This window comes from Lutra lutra, chromosome 5, assembly GCF_902655055.1.
Source record: "Lutra lutra chromosome 5, mLutLut1.2, whole genome shotgun sequence".
Lineage (NCBI taxonomy): Eukaryota > Metazoa > Chordata > Mammalia > Carnivora > Mustelidae > Lutra > Lutra lutra.
The window spans coordinates 136,386,572-136,402,849 of NC_062282.1; the positions used below are offsets into that span (position 1 = coordinate 136,386,572).

Genomic DNA, 16,278 nt, shown 5'->3' on the forward strand with positions numbered 1-16,278 from the left:
GTCCCTCAGGCATCCTTTGTTCTTCAGGGGTTCAAGGCCTTTGCAGTTGCCGTTGCCTCTGCCTGGAGGAGCCCTGACACCTGGTTCTTTGCGCAGGTTGTTCTCCTCCATGATTAGGTTTTCCCATCAAGGGCCACCTTCTCGGACTGTCCTTCTTTGACCACCCTAACTAAAACAAGATCCTCTACTGCCACTCTTTTTTTTTTTTTTTCTCTACTGCCACTCTTGAGCGCTTATTTTTCTTCATGACATCAATAGTCCTATGTGTATTTGTTGTGTGTGGTTTTTTAATTTTTATTTTAATTTTATTTTTTATTTTGACAGATCGCAAGTAGGCAGAGAGGCACGCAGAGAAGAGAGGAGGAAACTGACTCCTTGCTGAGCAGAGAGCCCGATGTGGGGCTCGATCCCAGGACCCGGGATCATGACCTGAGCCGAAGGCAGAGGCTTAACCCACTGAGCCACCCAGGCGCCCCCTGTGTGTATTTGTTTTATTTAATTAATTAATTAATTAATTAATTTTTGTCTTCGTTCTCCTCTGGAATGCCTGTTTTATTTTATTTATTTATTTTTAAAAGATTTTATTTATTTATTTGACAGACAGAGATCACAAGTAGGCAGAGAGGCAGGCTCCCCGCTGAGCAGAGAGCCGGATGCGGGGCTCGATCCCAGGACCCTGGGATCATGACCTGAGCCAAAGGCAGAGGCTTTAACCCACTGAGCCACCCAGGCGTCCCTTTATTTATCTTTTAAAAGATTTTATTTATTTATTTGACAGGGAGAGTTAGAGAGGGAACACAAGCAAGGGGAGTGGGAGAGGGAGAATCAGGCTCCTTGCAGAGCAGGGAGCCCAATGCAGGGCTCCATCCCAGGATCTGGGATCATGACCTGAGCTGAAGGCAGACACTTAATGACTGAGCCACCCAGGCGACCCATGGAATGCCTGTTTTTATTGACTGTTGTTTCTCCCCAGTGTTCAGCTCGATGACTTATTGTGTATGATAGGTGATCAAGAAATATTTATGGATTTTGTTTTACATGAAGGAAATATTACTATTTGCACCTTTTACTATTTTATAATCTGATTTTTTAAAAGATTTTATTATTTATCTGAGAGAGTGAGAGAGAGCAGAGTGCGTGGATAAGCAGGGGGAGGGGCAGAGGGAGAGAGAGAGAAGCAGACTCCCCACTGAGCAGGGAGCCCAATGGGGTGGCTGGATCCTAGGATACTGGGATCAGGAGGTGAGCTGAAGGCACACGCTTAACCAACTGAGCCACCCAGGTGCCCCTGTAATCTAATTTAAAAAAAAGAAAGAAAGAAAAGAAAACAATAGGGGTGCCTAGCCGGCTCAATCCATAGAGCATATGACTGGGTCTTGAAATCGTGAGTTCTGGCCCCACTTTGTGGGGGTAGGTTGTACTTATCAAAAAAAAAAAAAGTCTTAAAAAATCTTAACAATTTTTCCTGGACACCTTTTTGTACCAAAATAGAAAGATCTAGCTCCTTTTTGATGACTACCTAGAATTCAGTTGCGTAGAGATGCCAGCACTTATTTTGTCTCTCACGGTGTCCATTTAGGCTGTAGCCAATTTTGCAGTTAACACATATTTTTACAAACTTGTTTTATAATTTCCTCGGGATAAGTTTCTAGACTGCATGGAAAAGAATGAATATAGAGTTTTGAAATGTGAGTTTAAGATCTAAGACCTAGTCCAATCCCTTTTGACACAGCTAAGCTATTTATTTATTTATTTATTTTTGAAATTTTATTTATTTACTTGACAGAGAGAGATATCACAAGTAGGCGGAGAGGCAGGCAGAGAGAGAGAGAGGAAGAAGCAGGCTCCCCGCTGAGCAGAGAGCCCGATGTGGGGCTCGATCCCAGGACCCTGGGATCATGACCTGAGCTGAAGGCAGAGGCTTTAACCCACTGAGCCACCCAGGCGCCCCACAGCTAAGCTATTTAAACTGACTCTTGACTCCAGGTCTCCTAACTCTTGGACAACTTTATTGTTTTATCTTTCCTGCATAGAATTGCAATCCCCTTGGAGTTGATCCTGTATGGTCTGCGGTAGGAGTCAAATTTCATGCTATAATTAACATTTTACTATGTGGTATGGAATGCAGCTAAATATTAAAAAATACAGAGAACAGCTCTCCATCCTAAAGAATTTCTCCACTGTTTTCCTCTAAAAGTTTTAGAGATTTTGTTCTTACTTTTAGGTTCACGGTCCATTTCGAGTAAATTATTGTATATAATGTGAAGTGTGTATATAATGTGATGTGTATATATAATGAACAACATCAAGATTCATTTGTTTTTGGCATGTAAATATCCAATTAATATAGTACCTTTTGTTGAAAAGGCTATACTTTCCCCATTGAATTTCCTTGTCATCGTTATTGAAAATTAACTATGTATGTGAGAATCTATTTCTGGGTTCTCTGTTCTGTTCCATTACTCTTTATGTCTGTCTTTACACCAATGTGACACTGTCTTGATTACTTAAGTTTATAATAATGGTACAATTGTATAATAATTGTTAAAAATTAGGTAATGTAAATTGGTTCATTTTTCCCAAAATTGTTTTGGCTATTCTAGATGCTTTGCATTTCCATTTAAACTTGAGATCCCCTAGCTAATTCTGGTATTTGATTGGGATTGCACTGAATCTATCATTTAATTCAGACAGTGAGGAGACTATCTTAGCTGATGCTATTAAAAGTTGGAATTGGGGGCTCTTGGGTGGCTCAGTCAGTTGAGCGACCACCTCTTAGTTGCAGCTCACATCATGATATCACAGTCCTGGTATCGAGCCCTGTGATGGGTTCTGTGCTCAGCTTGAAGTCAGCTTGGGATTCTTACTCTCCTTCTGTTCCTTCTCTCTCTCTCACAAATAAATAAAGCCCTTAAAAAATTAAAAAAAAAAAGCTGGAACCATATATTATTAATGAATAACTCTTCTGATTCTGGACTCATTAAACAATTAGATTGGTAGTTTGTGTCCTGGGAGAGAATGCAGTGATTATAGGATGTGAGTTGTTGGTCCTTTCTGAAGATAATTTTCCCTATAAAATAATATTCCAGCATTGTAGTTGTAGCATCATTTCTTTGTGAACTTGATTAATGAGTTTGCCCGGAGCAATAGTGTCACTTACCTATGCTCTGATAAATCATGTTTTGCGTTTGCAAAAATGAAATTGTATCCTGGGTGGTAGTGATTTCTCTAATGTATTGCAGCCTTGGGGCAAGCATGCCTGTTCAGGTCACATGCCTCTGCCTCCTGGTAGCTATCTTTGAAGAATGAAGACTTCTAGCATTCACTGAGGACATCACATCATAAGCACTGTTCATTTGTTACAATGCTGTGACTCCAGAGTCCTTGCTTCGATCAACATGCTGTGATGCCTTTGATAAGTTATTTGGAAAGCAGGATTGGCTATTTGCAGACTCTACCACTTCTGATGCACAATACTTTCAAGGTGCTCAGAGTTCAGTCAGTACATTGACATTTATATAAGGCTTTGCGGTTTTTATATATGATTCACTTAATTCTCTTTCATATATGAAATGTGCTCTCCTGCTCTGCCCCATCAGAATTCATTGCTTAAAATTTTTTCCTGACCTCCTGTTGGGCAGGGATAAGTAGTTTTGAAAACTGGAGGTAGAAGTGAGAGATGTAATCTCCATTTTCAATGTGGGCAATTGCTGGTGTCTATTTTTGCTACAACTGGTTTAGAGAGACAGTCCTGAACTTCTCTGCTTGACATAGTGAAGAGAATATTACATTCCTTAAGGGCATTATGTGTCACTCCTAAAATTTAGTGCATCTTTAAGTATCTTCTGAATTAAATGGGGGAGAAGAGAAGGAAGACAGTGGTATTAGGATATATGTATAAGGAATCTTGCTAGCCACCAGAAAGTGAGAAGAATTAAATTCTCAGTTAAATGTCTGAGGGGAAAAAAAAGAATCTGAGATTTAGAATGAAGGAAATTAGGGCTTCGGTCCTAGGGTAGATGAAGATAGTAGCTGGGCTGTTGGTGGATTACCAGTGCTGGACAAGATGTCTGTGCCTACTGCTCCTCAGGTGTATTCATAGTTTCATTTGTTCATTCATTCATGTAAGTGCACGTGAGCCTGGTACAATGCTGGGAATCGTGGAGCCATACAAGGATGAACAGAAAATGTAATGTTTACAAACAGAGGCATCATTCCTGTATATCCAGTGCTTACTATACTTTCTTGTAGATGTTTGAAATGCCAGATTATTTGTTGAAATTATTTGAGCCATAAGGATGGAATAGATAAAGCTCAAGTTTGAATACAGAGATGGAAGTTTCACAGGTAGAGAGAATAGTAAAGGACAAAAGCACAGTGGGAAGAAAACAGGCTTTGCATGGAAACAAAGTGACTTAGTGTGTCTGGCTGCAATTTAGAAATCCAGCAGCAGTTAGGAGGAATATTTTCAAAAGGTTTGTTGGGAATTGCTGAGAGGCCTAACTCAATTGATTCCAGAGTGGGGTGTGCGTATGGGTATGTATATATGTATTTTAAGATTTACTTATTTGAGGGGGGAGGAGGGGGAGAGGGAGAGGGAGAGAGAGTCCCAGGCCAACTCCATGCTCTGTACAGGGCCAGACATGGGGCTCCATCCCACAACCCCAGATCCCAAAACCAAGAGTCCAAGGTTCAGTGGAGCCCCAGAGAGAGAGAGAGACAGAGACAGAGACAGAGACAGAGAGTGTGTATTTAAAAAACCAAACATTTATTTATTTGAGAGAGAGAGAGAGAGAAAACTCATGAATGGGGAGGGGCAGAGAGAAAGAGAGAATCCCAAGCAGACACCCCCCCCCCTCACCAGCGGGGAGCCCCACATGGGGCTCCATCTTGGGCTCAGAACATGAGGCGAAATCAAGAGTCGGATGCTCAACAGACTGAGCTACCCAGGTGCTCCAAGAGTGCATATATATTTTTAACCCACATCCAAATCATGCTGATAAGAGATGTATTTCCCTTTTATAGGGTAGGCCTAGTTACTGTGGATTAAGATGGGAGATGGCATGCTTAAGCATGGTGGGTGGGTGGGGAGTGAGTGGAAAGGCTATTGCGGGAAAATTGAAATAATGGAGAATGAAAGGAATTATCAAAACTGTCTTTATTCTTCAAAAGCAATATCCCTGGCAGGATATTGAGAAGGCAGTATCATCATTTCACATTTTTCATTAATTAGAAAACTCGAATTTGTAATTCAACAAAGCAGTGAACACCATCATCTCTCTCCCTCCACCAAGAAACCTTCTTTGGCTACTCCAGGTAGCAGCCGTGTCACCATCACCTGGGGGCTGGTTAGAACCGGCGCTTCTCAGACCCTAGGCCATAGTCGCCGATTCAGAATGTGCACTTAACGTGATGGCCAGGTGATTCCATGCACGAGAAAGCCCAAGAAGCCCCGCTCTAAGCTAGGGTACCGTAGAACCAATATTTTGCTGAAAAGCCTTTCTGGCTGCAGCCGCAATTCGCCGCGTCTTGCACCAGATGGCAGCAGCTCGCCCACTTCCTCCTAGCGGCACCCCACTGTGCCAGGCGAGGGCGAGCTCCGCGCGCCTCCGGAAGACCCAGACTGGCCTCCGCCGCTGCGCTGGCGGCGGCGGCGGGAGCGTGCTCCGGGAGGCGGGGCCCGGCCTGCCCAATGGGCTCTCCCGGGCAGGGGGGCGGGGCGCTATTTCAGCCGCTCCCGCGGGGCGCGGGCGCGCCGCGCGTCCGGGGCTCAGTATGTGGCGCGTTCCTCGCCAGCTGTGCGTGCACTTTGCACGGGGAAGCAGGCTCTCTGGTCCTTGGAATAGGCCTGCCGCCTTCATGTCTACTTTGCTCATCAATCAGGCCCAGTACGCTTGGCTGAAGGAGCTTGGGCTCCGCGAGGAAAACGAGGGCGTATACAATGGAAGCTGGGGAGGCCGGGGAGAGGTATGCGGGTGTGCGGGAAATCTGTGCGGCCTCAGTGCGGTCCCTGCCCAATCGGATCCCCCGCCGCCCTTTTCCCCTCCCCCACGCTGCCGCTGTGGAAGGTTGTACTGGGGGGCAAGTTTGGAAGCGACAGAGTAAACGTGTGCTTGTGTAGGGTGCCTTAAAAATGCGTTTAGATTATTAGGTCTTTGTGTGCTTTGGAGAAATCAGCGTCATTTTGGAGCTGGTAGAGCTTGAACTTCCACGCATACTTACAACCTTATGGCAGAGTTCTCGATGTGTAGAGACGCTTAGCATTGGGAAATTATCTCAGTTTTGTGCTTGACTCTGGCTCCACGGGTCTGCCTGTGTTCTGCCTTAGTTTTATATTGTCTTTTCTGAAATCCTTTGTTGGAGTTTGCAAGCCCGGATTTGCTGAAATCCTGTTAAAATTGCTGGGCGCTGAGTTTCCTGGAGGACAGGATTTTAAGCATTTCTTTATTTCCAGAGCCAGGCACCAAAACTGGCACTCAGTGAAAGCTCAATTAAGTTGTTTTACAGAATACCATGGAAAGGTAAGGTTATTACCGCTCAGATTTTTTTGAAAGCTGCGTACAAAAGAAAGCTTTTATAAGATGTTACCAAAAGGGGCGCCTGGGTGGCTCAGTGGGTTAAGCCTCTGCCTTCGGCTCAGGTCATGATCTCAGGGTCCTGGGATCGAGCCCCCGCGTCGGGCTCTCTGCTCTGCAGGGAGCCTGCTTCCTCCTCTCTCTCTCTCTGCTTGCCTCTCTGCCTACTTGTGATTTCTCTCTGTCAAAAAAATAAATAAAATCTTAAAAAAAAAATTTTTTTTTTTAAAAAGATGTTACCAAAAAACCCAAAAAGGAAATGTTACATAACATGCCACAAAGTTTGTGGAGTGTGATATAATGAACTTGCTTTGTTAGAGGGAACAGTTCTCATGGTTACCTGTGACTGTAGGAGATTCAGGTGCTTTTAATTATCCTCTGAATCCTTTTCTGTTTTCACTTTGATCCTGTTTTTCCTGTGGCATGTTACTAGGTTCCTGGATAAATTACTCTCCTGAAAATCTTTTCGATATGCCTTGATTTTTTTTTTTTTTCTTACTAATCTCTGCCGTTTGTGTGGAGATAGGCTTTCCCCATATTTGTCCACTGTTGTTTTTTTGACCTTCTGACTAGGGCAGAGTAAGAGAAGAGTAAGTAAATCTCGTCAGATTGGTCTGTTATTTGTGGAAAAAGAGGTGAAGTAGCGGGTTACGTTAGACTGTTACTGTTACACCGAGTGTTTAGATGGCAAGGCTGGGTTTTGCAAAATGATTCTGCATGTTTAGGTCAAAAATGAAAAAGAGCTCTGTTAAGTGACCTATTTGTAGTAAAAGTTAATGTAAAACTTCCAAGTTTGGATATGGTATCTAAGTTCAGTTTCTTATTTCCCTTACAACCCCCATTTGGTCTGTTCCCCCATTTTGGAAGGGATTACATTTTCTATAGATAGCATTCATTTTTTTGTTTGTTTTATTTTAAGGTTATCACCACCTATTGTCCTGCTAACAATGAACCGATAGCAAGAGTCCGACAGGTAAGTTTTTTGTTTTTTGTTTTTTTTAATTTTTTTTTTTTTAAGATTTTATTTATTTATTTGACAGAGATCACAAGTAGACAGAGAGGCAGGCAGAGAGAGAGAGGGAAGCAGGCTCCCTGCTGAGCAGAGAGCCCGATGCGGGACTCGATCCCAGGACCCTGAGATCATGACCTGAGCTGAAGGCAGCGGCTTAACCCACTGAGCCACCCAGGCGCCCCCGGTTTTTTGGTTTTGCTTTTATTAATACGAACTGCCTATGGGGTTTGTGCCAGTGACGAAGAGCAGTGTGGAGTCTCACAGTCCAAGAATAAAGTGTTTCTTTTTCATAGGACGTTGAAAAATGTTTGGGAGAGACTGCCCACTCTTTGGGTTGGGGTGTCCTAGTAAAGGTGAAACAGAAAAGTTGTGGGGGGGTTCCATTTAAGGCCAGGTTTCTGAATCACCTGTTCTTGTGAAGTCTATGTTGGAGCCCATGGTTCTGAATTTCTGACATCTCAGGTGTTGTCCCCAGATGAGGCTAATGGACCTTGCCTCTAGAAGCAATGTTTTAAAAAGTATAGCTAGATTCTAAGCTGTCTTACTGGGTTATCACAAGTGTTGGGAAGCACAGGCTGTGAAATTCATTTTAAGCTACAGATCTGAGGGTCACCTAGAGATACTCCAGTTTTTCTCCAGAAATCTTGGGTGTTCTCAGAAGGGGAATCATCACTTCCCTTTGTTTTTCTCTTTGTCTCCCCCTAATTGGTAATTTAGGCTAGCGTGGCCGACTATGAAGAAACGGTGAAGAAAGCAAGGGAAGCATGGAGAGTCTGGGCAGAGGTGAGTGTGAAGGTCATAGCACGATGACCTCTGGTGACTGCAGGGAGGTAAGAGAAAAATCTTCCAGGCAGTCGGTGCTCCCTGCAGTGGGAGTTGCTCTGGGGCTGTGATAATCTCCCTCTGCTGTAGTCCCAGGATAGTGCCTTTTCTATATCTGTCTTCAGTAAATGGTGATTTTAAGTGGATTTAAAGTCTGTACTGAAGTAGCATATACCTCAGCTGTGAACACTGTTTCCAGTTGAAGTTTCTCAAGTTTCTCACTGGACAAAAAGAAAGGACCGTCTATGTTACAAACACCCTTTTTCCTGCTTCTCCCCACTCCTTCCAGCCAGCTTCATGCAGGGGTGGGGGCTGGGGTGTGGGAGGGAGCATCTCTGCAGTTGGTCGATAGTCCTGGTTCACAGGGCAGGGCCTTGAGTTCCTGCAGTCTGGTCAAGCCGGTGGTTCCTCCTCCATCTATCTGTGATGTAGGAAAGAACGTTAGGGTTTGAAGCTGACAACCAAGAAAGAATTCTTGAGACGTCTTTGGTGCAAAAAAGTGGTTTTGTTAAAGCATGGGGACGGGACTGGTGGGCAGAAAGCTGCACTGGGGTCAGGAGGACTTTCAAGTTGGGAGGGGATTAGGGAGACCGTAAGTCTCTAAGGAATTTTGGAAGCAAGGTTTCCAGGACCTTGAGGGGGCTAACTCTTCTTAGCACAAAGTTATCTATTACCATCTAATAAAACCTTAGTCATGAGACCCTTCAGGTGTATATCGGTGGGCCATATATGTTTGGGGGATGGTTGCCAACACGTGTCTTGGAGGGTTTAGAGATTAAAGGAAGTTTCCAAAGGAATTTTTATATGTTAAGGTAGACTTTCTCCCTCCTCTCCCCCACTCTGAATATCCCATTTGCTGTCCCTCCAAAGATTATAGGCCTGAGGCTAAAGGAACGTCCTGGAAGGTTTAAGCCAGCTCTACTGGGTAAATGACTTTCTGTGCGCTTTGTCTTGTAAATAGAGGAGACTGGGTCCGCCTGCCTCCTGGGGTCGTGGTGAGGGTTAAATGAGTTAATCATTGGAATTGCTTGCTGCACAGACCCAACCTTCACAGACGTCTGCCTGAGCCACAAACACCACATGCTGCTGGGTTTGGGATCGCTGAGCCACTGTCTTCTCTGAATCCGATGTTGCTAGGGTGACTTGGGGAAGGGGCAGGTTTTCCCAGAGAGCCCTGAGTTGGATGCCCCTTAAGTTGTCAGGCAGGAGGTCGCCTCAGTGCAAAGCAGGAAGAACATATTTCCTGTACTTGAACCAAATCTGGCTGTAACTTGGCGTGGGGTTCCATTACGCTCAATGAAAAATGTCCTTGAGCAGTAAAAGGCCACTTCCAAAAGTAAAAGGTGTGCTGAGTTCACCCTGCATAGAGAAAGGTATCTGGAGCAGTGTCATTAATTGTTTGCAAAATAATTTTGTTTTCTTTTTGATGTAAAAGTAATACATATGGGGCACCTGGGTGGCTCAGTGGGTTAAAGCCTCTGTCTTCGGCTCAGGTCATGATCTCAGGGTCCTAGGATCGAGCCCCGCTTTGGGCTCTCTGCTCAGTGGGGAGCCTGCTTCCTCCTCTCTCTCTCTGCCTGCCTCTCTGCCTACTTGTGATCTCTCTCTGTCAAATAAATAAATAAAATCTTAAAAAAAAAAAAAAGTAATACATATTTGAGGTACCTGGGTGGCTCAGTCTGTAAAGTGGCTACCTTCACCTCAGGTCATGATGGGGGAGGGCGGGGGGGGGGAGTTGGTGTCTCCCTGCTCTTTGGGGAGTCTGCTTCTCCCTCTGTTTCCCTCCACACACACCCTCATGCACTCTGTATCAAATAAATAAATACAATCTTAAAAAAAGTAATACATCTTTACTAAAAATTGGATGAGGCACTAAGATAATGACATTGAATCCTCTTACCTCATCCTCTTCTATACAGAATAGTTATTAGAGTTAGATTTTGTGCATTTCCTTCATCTTTATGTGTTTCATAGTTGTAATTATTATACAAGGAGTGTGTAAAATTTTTTTTTTTTTAAGATTTTATTTATTTATTTGTCAGGGACAGAGGGAGAGAGAGCCAGCGAGCACAGGCAGACAGAGAGGCAGGCAGAGGCAGAGGGAGAAGCAGGTTCCCTGCCAAGCAAGGAGCCCGATGTGGGACTCGATCCCAGGACACTGGGATCATGACCTGAGCCGAAGGCAGCCGCTTAACCAACTGAGCCACCCAGGCGTCCCGTAAAATTTTTGACTTACGGTGGCACTGCATACCAGCCTAAGTTTACTGCGTAATTTAAAAAAAACATTGGTTTTCTGTATATAAGCTATTTACAGAAAAATTTATCAGACTTTTTTGGTGTGCGTGTGTGGGGGGGAGCAATTTTAGGTTTATAGTATGAGAAAAAAGAATTTTTTTTAAAAGATTTTATTTATTTATTTGACAGAGAGCCATCACAAGTAGGCAGAGAAACGGGGGGGGGGGGGCTGGGGGGGGCCCAGGGAGCAGGCTTCCTGCTGAGCAGAGAGCCTAATATGGGCCTTGATCCCAGGACCCTGAGATCATGACCTGAGCCAAAGGCAGAGGCTTAACCCACTGAGCCACCCAGGCGCCCAAGAAAGAAGAATCTTGCTTTTCACTTCTGTGTACTGTGTCTGGTCCAATAATTGGCATAAAACAGATCACAGGAGAAAAACATTTTAATTTCTGGTGTGGAGCGGGGAAGGGTGGCAGTGAGGAAGGATCCAAGACCCAGGGGCGGCCAGACACCTAGGCTTCTGTGAATCCAGAGCTCTGGGGCTCCTTCTGGGGGAAGGCAATTCACAGGAAGGTAAGAGGAGTAAATGTTTGGTACACAAATGTTTTCCCTGCCATGCAGCTAGGTATCTCCTTATCAAAGTGATCTCTGGTAATAACTTGCTCCTTGGCAGAGATCCCCTTTGTAAGTTCTTTCAGAAACTTAAGGGGGAAGAAAAAGGCTTTTCCCGAGTCTGGTGGGCCTTGGTTGGCTTCAGCTCAAAATAATCCTCGTGCCAAAGTGGCACATCCTGGCTCAGTCTGAGCCCTGTCACCGGAGCGATGAGCGGTAAAAGGGGGTGGGGGGGCCTCTCTACCTCCTTAGCATACTTGGCATGTTTCCCTCTTACCACCATCTTATATTAGTGCCATGCATTTGTTACAGTGGGAGAACCAATGTTGATCAATTATTATTAACTAAAGTCCATAATTTGCGTTCAGATTTGCTGTTTGCATACACTGTTTGGAATTCCAGGGAAACCTATGACCAGAGACATCTCTTACATGTGTGTGTATTTACCCAGGCATGTGTGATTCACGATCTTGCCTTTCCCGAAGTGGCTTTTAAGTTAGTCTTGGCTCAGCCCTAGAGCTGGCAGCTGACACTGTGTTGCCTTTCCTTAATAGGATGCTGTACTTTTTTGTTACTCTCTTTTCCTGTTGAGGCGTGCATTTGGCAGTCTGCTCTGCCTGAACAGTGCTCACCTCTGGACACCTACCATGCTTTTTCCTACTTCCTGGACTCTTTAGATCTCCTAGTAGAATGAGGTTGCTGAGTGGGAATGGCTTGTGCAGGGTGATGGGGGAGTCAGTAGGGGATCCCACTTGTTACAATTTGAGCTAAGCAATTGAGTTCAAAGTTGAGGGAAGTGGCATAGCCTTTCCTAACTGCCTCTGGGGCTCCTGCCAATGGGGCAGTTAACTTAGAGGCTGCTGGTGCCTCAGACAAGAACAGAGCAAAGCTCATTCCGTCCTGGTCTATGCACTTAACCCTCCAGGCTCTTTTCTGGCGTTGGGGCTGCTTCTGCTTCGCCATGATGGTTTCGGCTGGCCTTGTGTGTTTCAGTGAGTTCATTGGTGTTAGGCCTGCAGTTTTTCAGTGGGAATGGTTTCCTTGAAGGCAAAAATAAAAAAATAGAGGAGGATCGTTTATATACATGATTTCTTCTAACTACACCTGAGCACAGAGAACCTGGTCAGGAGTACTGGCTCTGCTGCTCTCATGAACTGGTTTCAGCCCAGAATGGCCACTGTTAGGCCCCTCTGCATCCCCAGTGTGTCCTTTCCCCCTCCCATCTCTGGTGAGGAAGAGCCAGAGTGAGGACAGGCACCTGGTAATGAGCTATCTGTAAGGGCATAAAGGAATACCACTTACGTGGAAGCTCTTTTATTACAGTGTGCGGGGATGAGGGGTCTTGTTGCCCATCTCAGGAGGGCATGAGGTTTTGAATGGCCTGTTGTGCGGGGGCCGATCAAGCTCACCTGGGAGATGGGGCTGTCTTGTTGCCTCCTCTGCCCTCATTTCCCTGTCCCCAGACCTAACCTGGCTTTCTCAGTTCATACTACTCTGCCTGTCATTTGTGAGGATGGAAAAAAAATGAAGAGGCCACATTTGAATGGTCTTCCATGGAATCTAGCCCAAAAGTTTTATGGGTGGTGATTCTGCTATATACCCAGGGTTGAGAATCTGTTAGTTACTGTCAGTTACCAAGTCTTGCATATTTTAAATTACATTTATCTCTATTGCTATTTTTTTTAAGATTTTATTTATTTATTTGACAGAAATCACAAGTAGGCAGAGAGGCAGGCAGAGAGAGAGGAGGAAGCAGGCTCCCTGCTGAGCAGAAAGCCCGATGTGGGGCTCGAACCCAGGACCTGGGATCATGACCTGAGCCGAAGGCAGCGGCTTAACCCACTGAGCCACCCAGGCGCCCCAGCCTCTATTGCTATTTTTATAATTGAGACAAGTCATCATCTTTGTCTTGCCTACTGGTCTCCCAGTGTGAATCTCTGATCTATTTTCTAGACCATAACTGGAGTGATTGTTTGTTTGTTTAAATAAGCTCTAAGCCCAATGTGGAACTCAAACTCATGACCCCATGATCAAGAGTTGTATACTCTACAGACTGGGCCCACCAGGTGCTCCTGGAATGGTATTTTAAAAGATGCTGTAATTTCCCCCTACCATTTAATACTCTCTGCTGATTTTCCCACTATTTTTTGGAGCATCCTTTATAAGGTTATTTGCACTGTGGCCCCAAATTTTCTCTCCTGGTTCCTTTAAACCTTCTAAATTTTCCGAAAATCCTCCATATCCTCTCTTGACTTTTGGCCTTTGCATATGCTTTGTTTCCTGTTGCCCATAATTTCCCTCTACTTTCTCTACCTCTTTACCTGGCAAGCAGCAATCATGCTTGAGGTCTTAGATCTCTACCTTAAACTTCTTCGGAAAGCTGCCTTCTTCCCTGCTTGCTAACCCCAGGCAACACTCAGTTAACACTGCTAGGTTCTCTCTTTGTACAGTCTGGCTTCTCCAGAACAGCACTCACCACATGAGATTGAAATCACCTGTTTGTTGTTTCCACCACCCCATTGGGGTTTTGGTTCTAGTGGGCTTGAATTGTAGCCATCTTCCTGGTGTCCCTGGGGAAGATCAGAATATCTTGCACATAGAAAGTGTGCAATAATTACTGGTTAGAGACCGAATAATATATACACAGAATATAATGTAAATGTGTATTAGCCGTTCTGGGTTGATATTAACCAGTTCGCTGAACTTAGAAGCCTGTAGGCTAAATTCATTTGAAACATTAATGAGCCCATCCCATGTTCTAGAAAGTATGTAGATCTGTGCTGATTCATGTAACATTGCAAGTTTTGTTTATTGTTTTCAGAAGAGTTGCATGTATTGTAAAAATGGCAAATGCTGTAGACATAGAAAATGTGGGGAATGGAAGTCTGTTAGAATTGCATCTCCTCCCCCCCTCCCAAAAAAATCCTATTCCCCAGAAATAACCATTAACATCTTATTGTATATTTCTTCAAATATAAGCAAAAGTTTAGTTATTGTGTGTATTATTTTGCTATTTTCTGTTATTCTGTTACAACTCTTGGAAGTTTTTCCTTATAAGTCTATCTTCCTATTTGGAGAGTGTGAAGTGTCCAATTTTATAGCTGTTCCGATATTAACTAGTCACGTTTTGATGGACATTAGGGTGGTTGGTTTGTCTCCGCTAGAAATGGCATTGTGGTTAAGGGTGGTACCTATCCCTCTGTACACTTACGTGTATGCTTGGTATCTGGGAATGGAATTACCTAGTCAAAGGGGAGGAATGGTTTAAATGTTAGTAGGATGCCAGATTACCTTCCAGAAAAGCTCTCTCCTGACCCGGTGATCTCTCTGGGAAAAAGAGCACGAAGATGAACCCTGAGTTCTGGGTCAGGCTCTGGGAGGCGGCAGCCTTTGAGCAGTGCTATGGTAGCCCTCTCTAAGAGGGGGTGCGGGCAGACCCCAGCCTGGGGGAAGCCATCCTTACAGTTGCCTCTGAAGGAGAGGCTGAGTTAATTGGGAAGAGCTGGAGGGGAGAGAAGAAAGGAGTGGTGATCACAGTTGAGGAAGTCATGTCTCCATAGGTGAAGCACATCGCAAACTTCACGTGACCCAGCCTGTACTCTTTGCCTCCATAAACCCCTGACACTTCTGTCTTGTCTCAGGAATTGTACTTCCATCCACCCAGCTGTTCAAGCCGCAGACCTGGGCTCCATCCATGGTTCTTGCACTTCCCTCATTTCCCACACCTATTCCATTGGGGTATCCTGTCTGTCCTGTTTCCAGAATAATCCTGAATCTGCTTTGTGTCCCTTGCTTTAGTTTTACAACTAAGTTACTGTAATCTTTGGCCTAGGGCATTAGAGTATGTTCTTAATTGGCCTCCCTACTTCTCTTTCCCCTCCAATATATGCTCCACCTATACCACATTGATTTTTTTAAAAGAGTCTGTTTATTTTTTTATTTTTTATTTTTTTTTGAGAGAGAGAGAGTGGGGAGAGGAACAGAGGAAATAGGACAGGTAGACTCTGTGCTGAGTGCAGAGCCTGGCGCTGGGCTCATTCCCATGACCTGAGCCAAAATCCAGAGTTGGACATGGACACTTGGATGGTTAATTGAGCCATCCAGGTGCCCTCTGCGTAGTGGTCTTATAAAAGGCAAAGCAGGGGCACCTGGCTGGCTCAGTCAGTAGAGCATGCAACTCTTGATCTTGGGGTGTTGGGATCTTGAGTGCAAGCCCCAGTTTGGACGTAAAGCTTGCTTAATTAAAAAACAAATCTTTGGAGAAAAAAAAAGTGGAGCAAATCATTTCCTTAAAAACCATTAAAGACTTCCCATTGCACTTACAGTAAGATTCAGTAAGATTATTAGTTCTGTGAATGCCTTGTTTATTTTTTGCCCCAGTGCCTGGAATGATGCCTGTCACGTAGTAAGTAGGTGCTCAGAAAATAGCGGATCATGATTTGAATGGGTTATGGAATACTGTTTTATTAGCTGAATCTAGGATTTGGGTATGCAGTCATTTTGACCCCGTAAGAAGATGTCAGTGGGAATCACAAAGGTTTATTGGTATTCAAGGTATTTTAAGGTTTTTAAGAATCATTGTGTTCAGTCTTATAATTTATCTCTGTTCTTGGCACAGACCCTTACTCTCCAAAAATCTATCATCTGGTTGATGTTTTCTGGGACTCTGGTATCTGTGTTAGGGATGTGCCATAATACTGTTCGGATGTGATCAAAAAGTCATCTGATGGGTTTGTATTTAGTTCCCTTAGAGCATGTTTGTCTAATACTGTGTTACAGACACAAGTTTACACGTTGAATCAGATGCTAAGATTCTGTTCTCTTCTTAGGTTCCTGCTCCGAAGCGAGGAGAAATAGTAAGACAGATTGGGGATGCTTTGCGGGAGAAGATCCAAATACTAGGAAGTTTGGTAAAGTATTTTTATAGTAAATAGACATTCCTTTGAGTTGGGGATTACAGCTGTTGAGTGTCTTTGTTTAAGATTTTAGGATTGTGATGCTTAAGGAGAACAGTTCATACAT

At 44.2% G+C, this 16,278-nt stretch overlaps 1 protein-coding gene across 5 annotated transcripts in view; it reads left to right on the top strand.

The window, feature by feature from the left end:
* The first annotated feature begins 5,743 nt into the window (after positions 1-5,743).
* The window catches only part of ALDH7A1 (aldehyde dehydrogenase 7 family member A1), a 54,702-nt gene continuing 44,167 nt past the window's right edge, over positions 5,744-16,278 (top strand). For all 5 annotated transcript variants that reach the window (XM_047730513.1, XM_047730514.1, XM_047730515.1 and 2 more), the window contains exons 1-4: positions 5,744-5,967; positions 7,495-7,548; positions 8,305-8,370; positions 16,086-16,166. In XM_047730513.1, the coding sequence (XP_047586469.1) occupies positions 5,776-5,967; positions 7,495-7,548; positions 8,305-8,370; positions 16,086-16,166 (393 nt within the window). In that variant the 5' untranslated portion in view covers positions 5,744-5,775. The remainder of the gene's footprint in view (positions 5,968-7,494; positions 7,549-8,304; positions 8,371-16,085; positions 16,167-16,278) is intronic.